An 18,334-nucleotide genomic window follows, 5' to 3' on the forward strand; every position below is an offset into this window, starting at 1 on the left:
ATTTTACTATTTCCTTAATATTTTTTTAAATATTATTTTAATAAATAAAGGCAGCTAATTAAACACAGTTGAGAATTGGTCATCCAGAAGGTTGGTTTTATTCAGCAAATCATTCTTTAAAATATTATTTTATTAAAATAATATTTTATCTGATCTTGCATTGTGAATGGTTGTCTAAAGGTGTGTCAATCATTGCCTAAGTTAGTTCCAAGACTAACTTAACTTCACTTCCAGATTCTTCAAGATAATCCTTGGTTCTCAAACATAAATAACATTGCATGGTTATGTTGCATCACTCTTTCAGTCATGGTTTTCAACCATCTTTAATCAGCTTGTTTATATTGTACATAGCCCATTGTCTTCCTTATTCTTTCATTCTACTTGGTAGTTTAGTTGGATTGTTTTAGCATAGTAAATATTTTGTTGATTGAAATATATTTGACTTTGAGTTGACTTATTTTTGTTAATAAATTCTTGTATTTAAGAAATTGTGTGAATTCATTCCATATATGTGCAGAGTTTTGCTGTTCAATAATGTCAGAGCTTGGCTCATCCCTTTCTATTTTGTCCTAATACCACCGCCTTATTGGGGTGGTATTCACAGGACAACCCTTAACAGTCCGAAATATTATTTAATAAATATTAAAGTATTTATATTAAATAATATATTTATATTCATAATTACAAAAGCTGCCATTTGACTACTGCCTGCTTCAGGGCATAAGCTTAGACAAAGATGACGAAAACTCCGTAATATTACAATTAGAAAACTTCTGATTGTAAGTTCTTGGAATAGAAATAAATTTCTGCATGTGTAAGGTTAGAATATAAATAAAACTAAAAACAACTTGCTGGAGTTTTGCTAGTAAACAGTTCTTCAATCAAAGCCAGGGGTCTCTTGACAGTCTTTAAGGCATTTCAAAGAACTATCATTACAGAAACAGCCAATGCTGCCAAAGTAGGAAAAAGCAAAAGAGCAAAATGACCGATAATCTAGCAACGACAGGGCCCAAATCTGCACCAAACGTGAACCCGCATAGTGCTGTCTGTAGGTGGAAATGAAAACCTTTGGAGAAACAAGTACAGATTTCTAATAATTTACCCTAATTGATAGAATGATGAATCTGAGTTTAGAGGAAATAATGAATAGATTTTGTTTTGTTAGTTTGACTATGGTGTTGTATCCAGTCTCATTTGGGACTGGCTACTATGGGTCATTAACCCTTTCCCCATGTTGTACCTATGTAAATTTGGTCATTCCCTGACTGACCTGTTTTAGTCCGAAATGGTGGAGACTAGCGCAGAACCTTTGGTATCAACCACACCTCAGTTTGAACCCACCAGGTGGATGTCTTGTCACATCTTTGACAAACAACAATTTAAACAAATAATTATCTATATTCCACTTAGAGCCTACTGTAGGAAAAACTGGTTCCACGACCCCAATAAATATTCTACAAGTCAACTGCCACAAACAGAGATCAGAACTAAAATACATGGAAACAGGTTGGAAGAAAAAGCGCTCTGATGATAATTTACTGTTGGATAAAATAATATGTGAGCTTCAAGCCTGTTTTGTAGTTAACAATAATAACTAGGGACTGCAGAGACTGAACTGAAAAATACACCCAACACCTGTGGTGTGTTTTCTTAAAGGTCACACCGGTTGCTACTCCGAACACCCTCAATAATAACTCTTCCTGCTGTCTTTCCTGTAGAAATAAAGTTAAATGAAAGTCTCAGACTGCTATTTTCATTAGCAATTTAGAACAAAACAGCTAACTTTATGCAATTACAAGAGTTGAACAGGAAGCCTTCATAAAAGTAATTAGCTGGTAGGCTGTGATGTCAGTACCTTTGTGGTTTCCTAATGTATGCTTATGTACAGAAAGAAAATGTATGTATTGTTTTCTGAAGTAAATCTTGAGAAAACACTTGATCCCATACCTGTACTACACACAGAGTGGATTACATAATACAGAAAATGCAGTCCTCAGTACAGAGTACAGTCCTCACCAGCCAGTCCAAACGTAATGACACCGTTTTTCTACAGTTAAGCAACTGGCAGGTTGAGTATCGACCGCTTCAGGATTCCCTCTTTAGTTGCTTCTGTTTGACTGGATGATTGATTTCTCCACTTTATGTTTATTCTCATTGTTCCAGAAGCTGTTATTCAGCAGGATGCCAGAAGGAATTATAGAACTGAAAATTGAATAAGAAAGACGGATACTGAAAATATACCTACACTTTGCATAAACGTGATACAGTATATATATATTTTTTGAAATTCTTTGAATCTGAAATGTTGAAAAGTTGTTGTTTTACTTTAATTATGTCATAGAACTGACAAAAAGATCTAACAATCCTAAAGCAGGAAAGTTTGTAACAAAATAAAATTTCTCTCAGTCTTAAAACTTAGGTAGACAACAGTGCATCCTGCTGTATGTTAATAATGGTCGGTAATGGCACAACAGGCAAACAAATACACGTATTTCTTTTCTTTTCTTTTTTCTTTTGTAAACTGTGTGCTGTCTGGTGGAGTAGCATCTAGAATTATTGTTTGATTGTCAAGAAAAAGCCCAACAGATTTACTTTCACAAGTGGATCATTACAGCTAACACTTTAAAGCTCTGCTTGATATTTATAAAATAAACTTTATTTCAGTTGTTACAGACATGGACACAGAAACAAAAAGGAAAAAAATAAGAAGCACGAAAGAGAGAGAGGTGGGGCAAAAAGGAAAAGGGGAGAGAAGGAGAAAAGAATGGAGGAAAGAAAGAAGGATGAAGAAAATACAAGATAACGCCCTGCTTGCTTCTACACCTGCAGACACATTCATATTAACAGCTTTTCAACGTGCACGGTACTTATGAATGCAATGCGGCTCAATATAAAACATTTGTGTATCTGTTAACACCTGAATCTAAACACCCGTGTGTCTGAGTGTGAGCCCACAGGCCCCGCCGCATCCTGCCCCCCACCACACAGCGTGCCACGCCGGCAAGGCAAGGGCCCCTGTGTAATGTTACACCAGCCCCCGCCCACAGGCGCAACACGGCAGACACCACAGAGCACCACGCCCACATTGAACCCCTGACCCCACACCAAGATGGAACAAACTCACCCAGCAAGAGGTCCCCGGCCAGCGGCAAGCACCTGGGGCTAGCACCCCCACCATGCCCCCCACAACCACACAAACACACCGCATCACCGCCACTGCAACGATAGCCCAGGGAGAAACATTATCCAGCTCAACTCGCCCCTCGCCCCTTAAATACACATATTTCACAGCAACACCACCAATCAATTGCTAAAATATGACGATTTCATTAGATCTAGTATAAACCGCTGTAGGATGTATGAAACAATTTTTTTCCCATTTGATGAATTTGTTTTACTGATTTAACTCTGAAAAACATTTATTCCTCTTTGTGTTCAATTTATAATGTTAAACTAATGAATGAAATGAACATAAATATGTTAATAAGACCTGCTGCATTGCTGGGAACATATTTTTTGGTATTTTCCTTAAGGTAAGCAGAGAGGAAGCCTGCCTGAGCGACCGCTCCTAAGTAATTAGATGCACCTGTTTCCAATTACAGCCCCCTCCACTGTGTGTATTTAGCTGACGTGTTCCTTAGATAATCTCTTCCTCTGACACCATGTATTCCAGCTGGCTTCAATGGATAGCCTCATATTTTGATCTCCTTGTATTTTGTAGAATGTGCTCTGCCTCGGTTTCTGACTTTCAGTGGACTGACATCTTTTTTAAAAAAGCTTTTTAGGATTGGATCCTGGTTTGAATTATATGTTTCACCAAACCTAGAACTCTTTGACCAAGGATTTGCTAGGCTAAAGACTTTTTTCTTCTGATGTTGCTTTTTTGTCACATTTAAATGTTTCAGATTATCAAGCTACTTTTGACAAAGATAACTTGAGTCAAGATAGTTTTGTGTACTAATGGCAGAAAGTTATCCAAACAAGCCTGACCTAGTGTGAAAATCTAAGTGCCTCCCTTGTTAAATCATAAATCACCTATTGGTTTAATATCACCGGCTTTACTCATGCCTAATTACTACCCGACTTGACCTGTAGAATCACTTAAATAGAACCTGTCGGACGAGGTGAAATTGGCCAAAAGATCTCAAAAAGCAACACATGCCCCATTCTAAAGAGAATCAAGCGTAGATGGTATTCTTTGACTCAGTCAGTCAGTCTGGAAAAGATTATAAAACCATTTCTCAAGCTTCATTCAGTCAAACAGATCACTTGCAAATGTTTAAAAATATATCTGTATCAGATAAGATAGAATAAGGTTGGGTTTGGTATCGAGGCTCGTCCTCACTTCATGTCCATGTGGTTCAACATGTCACGGAGTGACGAGTATCTCCACCACCTGGAATGCCTTTCAACAAGTCAGCGAATGAGGAGACAGAATCTGACCTCAGAGACCATACGTGGAAGCTAGGGCTAGGGAAGGGCTAAAAAGCAGCAGGCAGACTGTATGTGCAGCAAGGGGAGGTGTTATATGTTTAAAAAAAGTGTCAGTCATTCAGTTTAGTGCTACAGATTGTATGCATTTATTTCACACAGACTGTTTTTAAGCCTTCATTTCAATTAATTATGATGATTTTTCTGCTTACAGCTCATGAAAATAAGACATGTAAGATTACAATATTACAACAGACCAAAAAAAACCAAAACATTTTAATTCAGAAATGGGGGCTTAATAAAAAGTATGTTTAATACCTGCTTAAAGGTTGTTATTTTCAAAAGGTACTTTTAATCTGACAAATGAGCCTCATCGGTACACATATTCTAATCTGTTGAATATGACTGTAGACTACTAAAAACTAAATGATATTTAAATGCACCATCAGGGCCTGTAATAATTGCTTTTAACAAACCAAAACATCGATTAACCCGGCCAAAGTATGGCCACGCTGAACGATTAAACAGAACGGAAGAAATGAATAACCAATTCTTGCACCCTAATTATCTTGTCAGCTCTAAAAACAAAAACATTTTTGCCCAAACAAAGATCTTTAAGTTATTGATTAAATAGAGTATTGAATTATATTGAAAGCATGATACAACATGAAAAAAATTAAGTGGTGAAGAATGTTCTGAGCTTTGGTAGATTTGTATGTATTTTAAGTATATTTACTTTCTTACTAATCTAAGATACTGGCTTAAGAAAATATAAGAAATAAACCAAAAGTGATTCAAATACATAATTGAGAAACATTTGTTTTGCTTAAACATCTGGATTTTTAGTGTCTGCTTGTTTTTTTTAATATTTCAGTGCCACTTTAAATGATAAAGGACACAACTTTGCAGATACCTGGTCTGCTAATCGCTACTATAATATATTTAATAGAGTATTTTTAAAGAAAAGCAAGACCACAACGATAATTATGTGATAACTTCACAAAGCAACTTGTATAAGGAATGCTTTTTGTTGCTGTAACAAATCCTGTTGGGAACAGATGTTTGGGTGATCCATCAAAATATTATGTGTGGGGGTTTTGCCAACACCCAACTTTTGCTGGAAATCCCTCATCTGCTTTGATTTATGTGGCCAGCAGGATCCCAGCTATAATGATAATGAAAAGAGTCTTGTCTACTTCGATACAAAAGCACCTCTCTAATAAAAGTGAGGTGTGTGACTCACAAATGAGAAAAAAACAAAACAAATCAGAGAAACGTTTTTCTTTGCCTTTTCTTCCTCAAACCTTACATTCCAGCAGTGGCCCGGCGGGGTCACGAGAGTCATGTGCTTGGCCTGTGTTTCTCTCAGCCCAGACCCATGACTACAGCACATGATGAGCTCAAGGCTGGATTACTGCCTGACTCGCATGCTCACACCAGGCGGTGCATGCTGGCAGCTGAAGGCACATTATCTTACCCCCTGGCAGTTAGAGGGAGACTATTTGCTTGATCTTGCTTTTGTGTATGCGGCTTTTTTTAGGCCTTGTTGGGGAAATATTTGTGATTTTAGTGAAAACAGAGACATAAAAAAATGTGTGTCATCTCAAGGATGTGTTTAAAGGGGGAATTATGTAATTTCGGGTTGTTTAATCACATCCGCATATTTCTTTCTTACTTCAACCAAAGTGCATTGCTGTTATATAAAATTATACTAAAAGGTGACTTTTAACAGTAAGAAGTATTTCTGTATAAATGCAGCTGTTCTGTGAAGGCCTATCAGGATTGAAAGAGAACATTAATGAACAGAAGGCATCATGAAAACCAAATAAATGGGTCCAATAATCTGGTCTTTATAAATGAGCAGGAAGAAAAGAAAGCCATAAAAAATCCTGTTTGCAGTTCGCCATAAACAACATAAAGAATGCCAACATGTGGAAAAAGATGCTCTTGTCAGATAAGACCAAAATTAAACGTTTAATGCTAAGTATGGTGGAGAACTAAAACTGTACATCAACTTGAACACCCCATCCCCATGATGAAGTATGGTGGTGGCAGCATCATGCTATGGGGATGCTTTTCTTCAGCAGGGACAGGGACAACGTTCTGCATCGACGGGAAGATAGTTCAAGCTAAATACAGAACAATCCTGGAAAAACATCTTTTAGGGTCTTCAAAAGACTTGGGACTGGGATGTACTTCACCTTCAGACAACACAACTAATCTTGACATGTAGCCAGAGGTACAGGAAAAATGGCCCACTCAAAGTGCAGACCTAAATCCAAATGAGAAGCAGCGGTAAGACTTGAAAGTCAATGTTCAGAAATGCTCCCCATCCAATCCGTTAGTTCTTGAACTATTTTGCAAAGATGAATGGTCAAAAATTTCAGTCTCTTGGATGTGCGAAGCTGGTAGAGAGACAAACCACACTACTTGCAGACATAAATTCACACTATACTTTTCAGATTTGTATTCTAAATTTTGAAAACCACCTGTCATTTATTTTTCACTTCATAATTCCAAACTTTCTGTTTTAGTCTATCATATAAAATCCCTTTAACACACATTTAGGTTTGGGATTGTAACACTGAAAAAAAATTAAATAACTGGTATTCATGTTTTGGAAAAGATTGTGATAAATCAAATTCATAATACGTTTTTTCTGGTCTTCTAGACCACTGATTTCTAAGCCCACCAGGGTCTCTACCAATTTACCAAATGGTCACTATAATATTTACCACATGTAAAGCAAAGGTTATGAGTTTAATTTCAGATGGTGTTTTGCCCCTAAGCTTGCTGCATAGTGTTATGAAACGAGGGTATGTTTAATGTCACTGTTCCCCATTTTCTGTCAGAAATGGAAGAATACATGTCAGAGTCATTTTAATTAAAATTTTAATTTACACTTTGAAGGTCTAAGAAAGCCAAATTACAGACATATTTCCCCTAATAAAAATTTAAACCTTCCTTACCCTCCAAATGTGTACCCAATTAACTGCAGCTCAGGTTACTTCAGATTCTGTATAGTCACTGGAACTAAATGTCTTTAGAGGGGAAAACACATCTGGAAGTAAATTTTGCTTCCAACATGTTTCAGGGAACTTTTGCTGCAAAAACGTGGCTGTATCTATCTAGAATACTGTGCAATTTTCTCTGTCTGACAGCACAAAGTGAGAAACTATTCATTCAAGCCCATCATGTACATGACCTGAGAGAGAAGTGCAGATAGAGATCCACAAAGAATACAAAGCAAGCATGCATCAGTGTGGCCGTCTGAGGGGCACACTATTAGACGTTTTCAACAAGCTTTGCAAACAACATTCAATACCTCCTCTGCAGTATCAGGATGTGGCTTGTTTTCCCAAACTACTTTCACCAACTACAGCTGATTTCTTGCAACAGCTTGATAACAATCACTAAAGCTCAGAAAACTGTCAAAAGCACGAGGTGTTTTGTAGAACACATGACGCACATCCTGGCTTGCTGTGACCTGGTCAAATAGAAATATATTAAAGCTGTGAAGAATATTATTATTCCTTTCTGACTGATGTTAAGGACTTGGTCTAGTTTTTGTAGTTTGTGTGATTCTCGTATTGATTGGTGTTCTTTTTGATGTGTTGATTTGCTTCATGTATGGTTTTCTTGAGTTCTGTGTTTCCTTGTACAATTTATAGTTGTATTATAGTGGTTTTCTGTTATCCTCATTAGCTGTTTCCCATTATTAAACCAGCACACCCATTTCTTTTTCACTAATAACTATTGTGATTTCAGTAATTACTTTTACTCTCTTCAGTCTTTGTCCATTTGCCACTTGTTTCAAAGATGGTTTCAGAAAAAAGTAAAGCAGAGTTGAATTTCAGCAATGTGTGGTGGCTTGTAATGCTGCCCACCTAAGATGGTTTCAGTACGTGACTACAACTGTCAAGCTCTAAATGATGACTGGGTCAACGACACCCACTCTCCACCACTCTCTTTAAGCAAGAACTTAAAATCCTTTGACTCCCTGCCAGTCAGAGCAACAACAACCTCTTGGATGAACCTTCAAGAAACAACCTTTAATGGACAGAGTGACAATAGTGCCTTTTAGCACAAAATGTACTTTATCAAATGTCCATTTAATGGCTTCAGCCATTTGTTGCTACCCATGAAATCAGCTAGACAGCTCAGCCGCAGCTTAACGTGCCATTTCTGTGTTTACATGTTAGCTCCATTCGTTAAAAAAAAAAAAAAAAAAAAAACCTACTAAATATTTATTAGTCACTGCTGCTCCTCCTACTCATTGACAGCAGAAATCCAAAGCAAGTTTGATTAAATCACTGCCATGAATGCTCAGACAGCTCCGATCACCACCAGAGTAGCATGAGTCATTCAGGAAGCTAAAAAAAAAAAACCAAGAACGTCTCACAAAACAAACCTCCATAATGCCGATGAACTAAAAGCAGATGCAACAATATGTTTTGTTGGAAATAGTAAAGTTAAAGTTAAAATTTCCAAAGCATTGAGGGACCAAGTAAGACAAGCAACTGTATGTGTGTACTTGTGGCATACCTGTGAACAGAGCGTGATAGTGCAGGCCTCTCTCCTTGTCTGAATGAGAGCACACGTCAAACAGGTAGGCCTTTATGGGCCCGTCGATGAAATCTGCAGCGAAGTCAAACAGCACGACCCCGAACATCACCACGACAATGGCCCAGACGCTCTTCAATGACCTGTCGCTCACTAGTGCTGCAAGAAACAAAGGAAAAAAAGGAAAATTGAACTACAAATTATATCTGTATGAAATACAAGTACAATCAGAAGGCAATTGATGTTTTTAAAAAATGTTATGGATGTCTGCTGTTACGTTTATGATGATTTAGGAAAACCTTTGAGAAAACTATTATCACCATCATCATCCCTAACTTTCACCAATACAGGTCTGACAGTTATAGATGGGCATTATGGACTTGTGGTATTTATTGTGAGAACAATAAAAGTGACAGTAACAGGCATTTAAAAGTTCATCGCAGCCTTCATCGCTGCATGCAGTCTGAGCTCTATAACCATAAATATTGCTTGAGGAAATATCAATAACTAATAAACAAATAAAGCCAAAGTAACTATTCCAATCATTTTGGGGGTTGGCGAACACCATCAGAAATTATTCTCACCAGTTATTTTCGAGTAACCTTTTTTCCACACAATATTGCCCATCTCTCTCACAATTCAGGACTGAAAAATATGTGTTTATTTCAAGAAAAGATGGACATATGTGATCTTTATTTTTCTTTGACACCAACGGTCTGTACTAGTCTGTTGTAATAAACTGTGGCGGTTCCTTTAATCTCCCAATATCAGTGTTTAAAATAACGACGTAATGGCAACACAAACAGTTCCAGTGAGCGTGTAATAAACATTATCTGCTTCTTTTACAACATTTAACAAAGAACAACTAAGGCTGTGTCTTCGGTTATTTTCCGCTTGTCTGTGACTCTACAGTATAAGTCCTGCTGCTCCTGGTAAACGGTCATTGCTAGTAATGGTTACCTTCACCCACAGAACTGTCAAGTTTCAGCACTGCTTATAACAAAGAAAACACCTAGAATTTCCCTAACTCTGTAAATCTGCTGCCTTTTCCCCTCCGAGAGGCCTCCTGGTTGAATATACTAGTCAAAATGTCAAGCGTAAATTCAGCAGACATTTATGTTCTTAAATATTCTGTTGTAAGGACATGAATGGAAAAATAAATGTTTACAATCAAAAGACTCTTCATAGCTAAACAGTATGTAAGAAAAACATGAAGCAACAAAGCGGAGCTAGAAGTGCCCACTCTGTAATTATACAGTAATAGACAGTAATTATATACCTGTGGAAGCTAATCCTTTTAAATAGAATCTCTGTCACACTTTTATCTGTGTTTACTTCACCTAGATAAAGATCCAACAACTTAATCAAATGTTCACTCCTACTTCCCACTCGGTTGAGTTTCATTTACTTGTTGCATTTGATGTAAAACATTGCAAATTAATAAATTTTTGGTTTGGAAAAATATTACAGCTTTGCAAAAACATTTTCTCACGTTGGTTACTGCTGAGCATTTCAGCAGTCACGATTCAAAAATTGTCAACCTGGACAATGTTTTACACATTTTAAACTTTTAAAACATTTTTCTGGCATCATTCTGAGTGATCTGGGTAAAAGGGTTATAAGACAAGATCAAACTATTTGTAGGCACTGTGAAAATACATTAACTGGCAAACTGTTAGCAGCCAATCACCTTAAAGTTAGGATCTCCAATCAGCATTAAATTAATGAACCATTTCACTGTTTTTTTTTAACATGTCTGGAAGGCATTTGATCATCTCCTTTTAAAAAGATAATTGCCTGGTCAAATCTGAACTGAATATTTCTACAGTAAACAGAGATGATCTAAAAAATTGTTTTAGATTTCTGAAACCTTTATTCTGTTTTTGAAAACAAAAACAGCTAAGAATTGGACAAGCATTTATAAAGGCACTATAGGAACTAATGAAACATGGGCTGAAAAAATCAATCAATAAAATTTTGCTCTAATTGTGTGTAGAAAAATGGGTATTATTTCTCCCCCACAAGCATTTTGTCTCATGAGCAAACATTTGCACTGAAAGCACAACAGAAGACCTATAAAAGGAGGGGCAGGTACTCAGTGATGAGAAGTACAGGGGTTGGACAATGAAACTGAAACACCTGGTTTTAGACCACAATAATTTATTAGTATGGTGTAGGGCCTCCTTCGTCAATTTGTCTTGGGAATGACATATACAAGTCCTGCACAGTGGTCAGAGGGATTTTAAGCCATTCTTCTTGCAGGATAGTGGCCAGGTCTCTACGTGATACTGGTGGAGGAAAACGTTTCCTGACTCGCTCCTCCAAAACACCCCAAAGTGGCTCAATAATATTTAGATCTGGTGACTGTGCAGGCCATGGGAGATGTTCAACTTCACTTTCATGTTCATCAAACCAATCTTTCACCAGTCTTGCTGTGTGTATTGGTGCATTGTCATTCTGATACACGGCACCACCTTCAGGATACAATGTTTGAACCATTGGATGCACATGGTCCTCAAGAATGGTTCGGTAGTCCTTGGCAGTGACGCACCCATCTAGCACAAGTATTGGGCCAAGGGAATGCCATGATATGGCAGCCCAAACCATCACTGATCCACCCCCATGCTTCACTCTGGGCATGCAACAGTGTGGGTGGTACGCTTCTTTGGGGCTTCTCCACACCGTAACTCTCCCGGAAAACAGTAAAGGTGGACTCATCAGAGAACAATACATGTTTCACATTGTCCACAGCCCAAGATTTGCGCTCCTTGCACCATTGAAACTGATGTTTGGCATTGGCATGAGTGACCAAAGGTTTGGCTATAGCAGCCCGGCCGTGTATATTGACCCTGTGGAGCTCCCGACGGACAGTTTTGGTGGAAACAGGAGAGTTGAGGTGCACATTTAATTCTGCCGTGATTTGAGCAGCCGTGGTTTTATGTTTTTTGGATACAATCCGGGTTAGCACCCGAACATCCCTTTCAGACAGCTTCCTCTTGCGTCCACAGTTAATCCTGTTGGATGTGGTTCGTCCTTCTTGGTGGTATGCTGACATTACCCTGGATACCGTGGCTCTTGATACATCACAAAGACTTGCTGTCTTGGTCATAGATGTGTCAGCAAGACGTGCACCAACAATTTGTCCTCTTTTGAACTCTGGTATGTCACCCATAATGTTGTGTGCATTTCAATATTTTGAGCAAAACTGTGCTCTTACCCTGCTAATTGAACCTTCACACTCTGCTCTTACTGGTGCAATGTGCAATCAATGAAGACTGGCTACCAGGCTGGTCCAATTTAGCCATGAAACCTCCCACACTAAAATGACAGGTGTTTCAGTTTCATTGTCCAACCCCTGTACATTTAGATTACATGAACAATTGACCAGTGCTCAATATTGAGATGGCAGCTTGCAATCCAAACAGGTTCTTTGCTTTCAAAGAAATGACAAATTATTTTATTTGATATTTATTAAGTAATCATTGTAAAGGAAAGTAGACCTTTTTAGGGCAGTATCTGAATTACTGCCATCACAGTGGAAATCACTACATGAAAAAGTGCAATACTTTAGAGAAGAGTGTTAAGTGAGGATACATCAATGCTTCAAGGGTTTGATATCTGAAGTGTACTTACAAACCTCAACCGTTCCTCATTTAATAAAGAAGGAACTTCAAGAGCTATATTGATTTGCTTGTCTATGCTTTTCGCTTCCTTTAATCATAGGTCTTAGGCCCTTAATGAAAACTAGATGTTCTAAAAAAAGACTACTCTGTTTAGATATAATACAGAGAAAAAGGCAACACTGTGACTGAGTGGACCTTGTGAATTAAAGCAATACTGCTCTCTAAGGATGTCTGAAAGGTAACAATTATATACAATGTTTTATTACCTTTCTTTAAAAAAAAACAACTAAATCTGAGTTTCTTCTTCTATCAAAAAAGACCCATGACTGAAGATTAATAAAGACTTCTGATAATTAAATTGAGTTCTGCGAGACTTTACATGAAAAGCAGCAACAAAGTCGATTAAATCCTGAAAAGAAGTGTACCGCAACAGAAGATAACAAGCCACAGAACTTTTGTTCTGATTTAAAGGGCTTTTGAAAGAATACAAGATGCAGTGCTCCAACAACAACAAAAACTGAATGAAACATGATGTAGGAAAATAACTGAGGCATTTACTATGATCCTGAGAAACATGCAGGTTTAATTAGCTTGTCCAAACACCAGAAGAAAGATTTATATATAGACAAAGAAAACACTGAATACTTTTAACAATGGAAATTTACTTAAATTATATTTGATTATTTATTACCTTTTGTATGACCACAAACATTTTGTAATATCTGTTCTATTGTATTTGCGTGTAATTTTATTCTGAACTTGTGCTTTGGGATATTTGTTAAAACGTGTATCAGACATTTCAAGTCGAGATTTTTGAATAGGTGAGGATCAGTTTACCCCTTGGCCATCTCACACATTTGTAGTTTTGGTCAGTTCATTCCCAACTTTGTCAGGCACAAAATGAAGCCCTTTGCCATATTCAGATTAATAATCTCTATCAGTCTTTATGAACCACTAAAGTGATATCTCTCTGGTTTTGGGACACTGGGAAATTGAACTGTACAGTTAAGCCCTCACTAATCTTGTGACAAACTATAAATCAAAGCTGTCACACTCAGCAACGTAAGAAACATTCTCAGTATATGTAAATGGTCTTCCAAGAAAATACAACCACCAAGGTCACCAATTCTGTGTGGACATCTTCTCGTGATCCTGCCTGGAGACTTGCTGATTCCCATAAAACCTTTCTGGTTTTCCCTCTTCACACCAGATGATAATTTCTCTGCATTGTATCATAATAAAGCTATTCTTCAGGGCATCAGCCCAGGCCAGCTTAAAGTTGTAACACATTTAACTTCAGCCACAATTTTAAAACTTGAGTGTTGTGAGGTCACCCCAAACAGTAACCCAAAATCTACCAGCTGGCAAAATCTTGGTTCACAAAAGTCACTGAGACAGGAGAAAGATTAAAAAAAATTTAAGTTATAATCAATAGATATATGTTAAAATAATCAAACTGTGTGTGATGTCATTCGCCGATTCTAGGTCCAACTTCCAAGACAAATTGAATGCACCATCCCTCACCTGAGATGAAAGCATCTCCATTGAGGAACATGCTCATCCCTATTAGCATCATGATGCCAAGGACCAGGATGTAAGGCCTCCGCCTTCCCCAAGGGGAGCGACAGTAGTCGCTGGCCGATCCGATAATAGGTTGCAGTAGGAACCCCAGGATGGGGCTGATCAACCACACCAGGCTGTACAGACTGCGAGGCAGGCCCACGCTTAGCAGCACTGGTGTCACAAAGGCTGCCTCGACAGCGTAGCCAAACTCTCGACCAAACATCACGAGGCTGTGCAGAATAAGACGACCCCGAGAGCGTCTGGGGGGCTCCGCAACTCCAAAAACAGCACTCTCTCCGCTGTTCATGTAGTCCTCTGCTGAGCCAGGGTGGTCTATTGTGTACTGTTGCAAAGACGTGGTGATGTGTTTTCCCGGTTCTGAGAGCATGCAGGGTTGGGCCCTTGAAGACTGGTCCTCTGATAACATGGTCATAGTGGAGAGTGGCTACAGAAGAATAGGAATAGAAAGGAAGAACAAGAAAAACTTGTTTAAAAGAATCAAAGAGGGAGGATATGGTTTCTCTCTGTTAGCCAGGTGAATAAAGAAACAGCAAAACTCCAGATCCTTGCTGTGGTGCTTGGTTAATCCTCCATCTATTGCATAGCTGAGCAATGAGTCCAAGATCCAGTTAGCATGACTTAACAAGTGGAAGACTGTTCTGTCGACTGAGTGCAGAAACGTGGGACTCAGAAGGGAAGGAGGAGAGAATGAAGTGGGTGTCATTGAGGCATTACAGCCCAGCCCACCCCCCACCCCCTTCAGTTTTGGTAGTAGCAAATACACCAGTCATGTGAGTGTGTGTGTGTCTTAGTGTGCAGCAAATAGTGGTTCTAGAAGTGTACGGTAATTTGAATGAAAACTCGAGAAACCACCATTGTTGACCCATTCTGACCCATCCTTGAATTTAATAGTAAGATAAATACTTTTGGTAATATGGTGTATATATTAAGTTCCTGGATGGACTGATGACCCCAGCTGGAAACCACTGGACTAAAGTACTGCACATATGCGAAGTAGCAACAGGAAAATGCAACTAATAAATTAACCTGAAACATACAAAGATAGTTGCAATAAATTTGACAGTTATCACTACGTTGTGTCACAAGGCATGGGCTGGGTTCAGCATCAAAGCGAACCAATGTTTTAAAAACCTATGGTCTCAAAACCCCTAAAATCTTTCATCATACCGTTTGTATGGTTTATAGTCTCATTAATACATACTGTATATATATATATATATATATATATGATAGATGGAAGTTGGAACAATGCAGCACAGTGTCTCACCCTCTTTTTACTGCACTCTGCCAGACAGCTGGCCAGTACACATTTAATTTACTCATAAAAAACACAACTTCATCAGTTCTGAAATTCATTCCGTCACAAACATGAAACTATTATGGTGTTATGGAATGGGAAAATAAGGTAATTTAATAATTTGTAATTTTACAGTCAAGTTATTGTATGTTTTAATCCTGTTCAATATCATCAATCTGCCAGGGGTTTTAGTTGAAAATTAGCTAAATATTAATTTATGGCTAAATGTGGAACATTTACACAGTAGACTGAAGGACTCCTGTTTAATATTTTGCATTGTCCCATAGCTAAAATAAAGAGATTAGCACCACAATCTAGTTATGGTAAAGAAGGGCTTGAAAACTACAGTTGGCAAACTTACAGTGTCTTACCTTTGCTTGTCATGTCTGTGAAGACGTTGATAGCCCGACTAATTAACCAGCAAATATCACACTTTTACATTTGTGTTGCTGCATATAGTGTAGAAAGAGAAAATGGTATTATATTCCAAACAATATGCATTGATATTTGTATTTCTATATTTTGTCTGAGAGTATACATTTAAATAATTAAACAAAAACTGAAGGTTTTAGAAAAATTATTTTACATTTGAAAATATTTACAGTATTTTACCTGTGGGAAAAACAAATGTTTTTTGACTCTAATTAATAGAATTTAGATTGTAAATTTTGAAAAAAGATTTCTGTGTAAATACAATGATTCAATCATACTGGGGTGGTTTTACAATGCAATACGAATCTTATGATCTATACCAAAGAGGCAAAAAAAGATAAAATTACATGCTGACAACACAAGAAAATGCCAATAACGCTTTGCTAAAAACAGAAAAAAGTTTTTTTTTTTTTTTGTTATGCTAAATCAGAGCAAGGTCTGTATAGAAATTAAAGATCATTTTTAGCTGGAACTGGTGGAGTCTGCATGATTACCTTGAGGTAAAAATTTATAAATTAGTAATAATTAATAAAATTTTTAAGCAATTACTCACAGGAGTTTTAAACTTCTCCTTTTCAAATTCACAGTATCAGCTGTGTTGCAGTGTCAGTAATAACCTGTATGTAAATAGAAATATTATCTGTAAACTCACTTTATATTCTTCCCTCGTTCTAAAAATGTGTCAAACATAATTTTTATTAGCATCCCCTGTAATGACAAAGGAAAAATGTTATTTGCTACTGTCTCTGTAAAGATATTTGAAATAAAATTTTAATCTCTTCAGCTGCTACAAACATTTGGCTTTAGAAGATGGTACATTTACTTTTTTAGGCACATTTTAGATTCAGTTGATGCAATATTTTCTTAGGTTTGATGCAATCTCTGTTGCATTAAATGTAGAAATACTGTCAATAAATTGTTAAATTTCTGGAGATAAAGATCATATTAGGTTTAGGCAGCCCGATATTGTCTCTGTGAATACATCTCAACTTCTGTTACAGCTCTAATCTAGTCTTAACCTGTATTTTCTTATTACTGGACCAGTAATTAGTTTTATGTCATTTGTTACATCCTCTCCAATCAGTTTACATTCAAGCAGTTATTAAGCACATTATGTACAACACAGCCATATCTTTCATAGTTTTAATCATTTTAATAATTATACTGTTTTCATATTTTCATCTTATACATTGGATGCACTTGATGAATTAAGCAATGCATTTTTCCTTGTTGGTGTGCTCTTTTTGCTCTTGCCCTTCACAGGAGAAAAATATGTTTTTTCCTTTTTAATGCACTCTAATCAGAAATAGAAACAAGAATATGTGCAACTCTCTACTATCTACACAAACAGAACCGGACTGCTGACCAAAATGTTTACCCCAGCACTGATGCAACAATCTTTTCCTCCTAGGATTAGAAAGTTTGTATTTACTGCAACACAGACAACTAGAGAGATGTTCTCGCCCAGCCTGAGCTAACCAGCAACTCGAGCTGATTACACTGATTGAAAAAATAGTCAGAGGTTAGGAGATCATAGGAAGCCTCAAATAAGCCTAAAGCTTACTTTCTGTTATCTAAGATCTTAGAATAACTATAACAGTCTGTTTTTTCAGACAAGGTTTTGTACTTCTAAAATCATTTAAAAGTCCACAGCAATTACCCAACTGACTGTTAAAATTGTTTAAGTATTGCATGGTATGAAACAGACAATAAATGACAAGACAGAAAGAACAAATGAAGTTCCAGACAAAAATACCATACATTTAAGGCTGGTTAGCAGTGCCACTGAGTTGGCTAGCATAACAGCCAAGTTGTGAAAGAAAAAACTGAACTTTATGGCCTACATGCAACATACCCTGTACAAACTACAACAGTGAAACATAATAGTGGCAGCAAACATAGACCAAAACTTTATGTGAGCATAAGCATTTTCTAACACCACAGTTCCTAGCTCGCTCTGCACTTAACTGAATTACTCAACTGAAACAATGGCAAGTTACATTTAAACATTACAGGTTGTGGAGAAAAATCAGCTATAGTTCAAATGGCCACCTTTAACATCCCATCCAACCCAAAGTCTGCCTATTGTATAAAAAGAAAGTTGGAGGAATTTCTGTTTATGAGAGATTTTTCCCCAACATCTACATTCAGGTACAGGTGGGACCATGAGCTTGTCAAAATATCTAAACAATTCCAAAGCGATTTAAACATGTTTTATGCTCAAGTATGGGCATATAAAAAACATTGAAAGTTTTCATATTTTTGTAAAATCTATTTATTATGTATTGGCTATATATGCTTATACTACATTATTGTCATGATCCTGCAGTATTTGTTGTTTGAGATTCTTTCATGTTTCTTTTTCTTCATTTTCCTGTGTCCATGATTGTCAGGTGCTTTTCAT

At 37.2% G+C, this 18,334-nt stretch overlaps 1 protein-coding gene across 1 annotated transcript in view; it reads right to left on the minus strand.

Moving 5' to 3' along the window:
* Positions 1–14,855, minus strand: part of slc45a2 (solute carrier family 45 member 2) — a 37,514-nt gene extending 22,659 nt beyond the window's left edge. Inside the window, exons 1-2 of the mRNA XM_047371958.1 lie at positions 14,142–14,855; positions 8,977–9,153 (exon numbers count right to left, since the gene is read on the minus strand). Coding sequence (XP_047227914.1) covers positions 8,977–9,153; positions 14,142–14,613 — 649 coding nt within the window. The 5' untranslated portion in view covers positions 14,614–14,855. The remainder of the gene's footprint in view (positions 1–8,976; positions 9,154–14,141) is intronic.
* Positions 14,856–18,334: the final 3,479 nt, after the last annotated feature.

The sequence above is a fragment of the Girardinichthys multiradiatus genome, chromosome 8 (assembly GCF_021462225.1).
Source record: "Girardinichthys multiradiatus isolate DD_20200921_A chromosome 8, DD_fGirMul_XY1, whole genome shotgun sequence".
In the NCBI taxonomy this organism is placed as follows: domain Eukaryota; kingdom Metazoa; phylum Chordata; class Actinopteri; order Cyprinodontiformes; family Goodeidae; genus Girardinichthys; species Girardinichthys multiradiatus.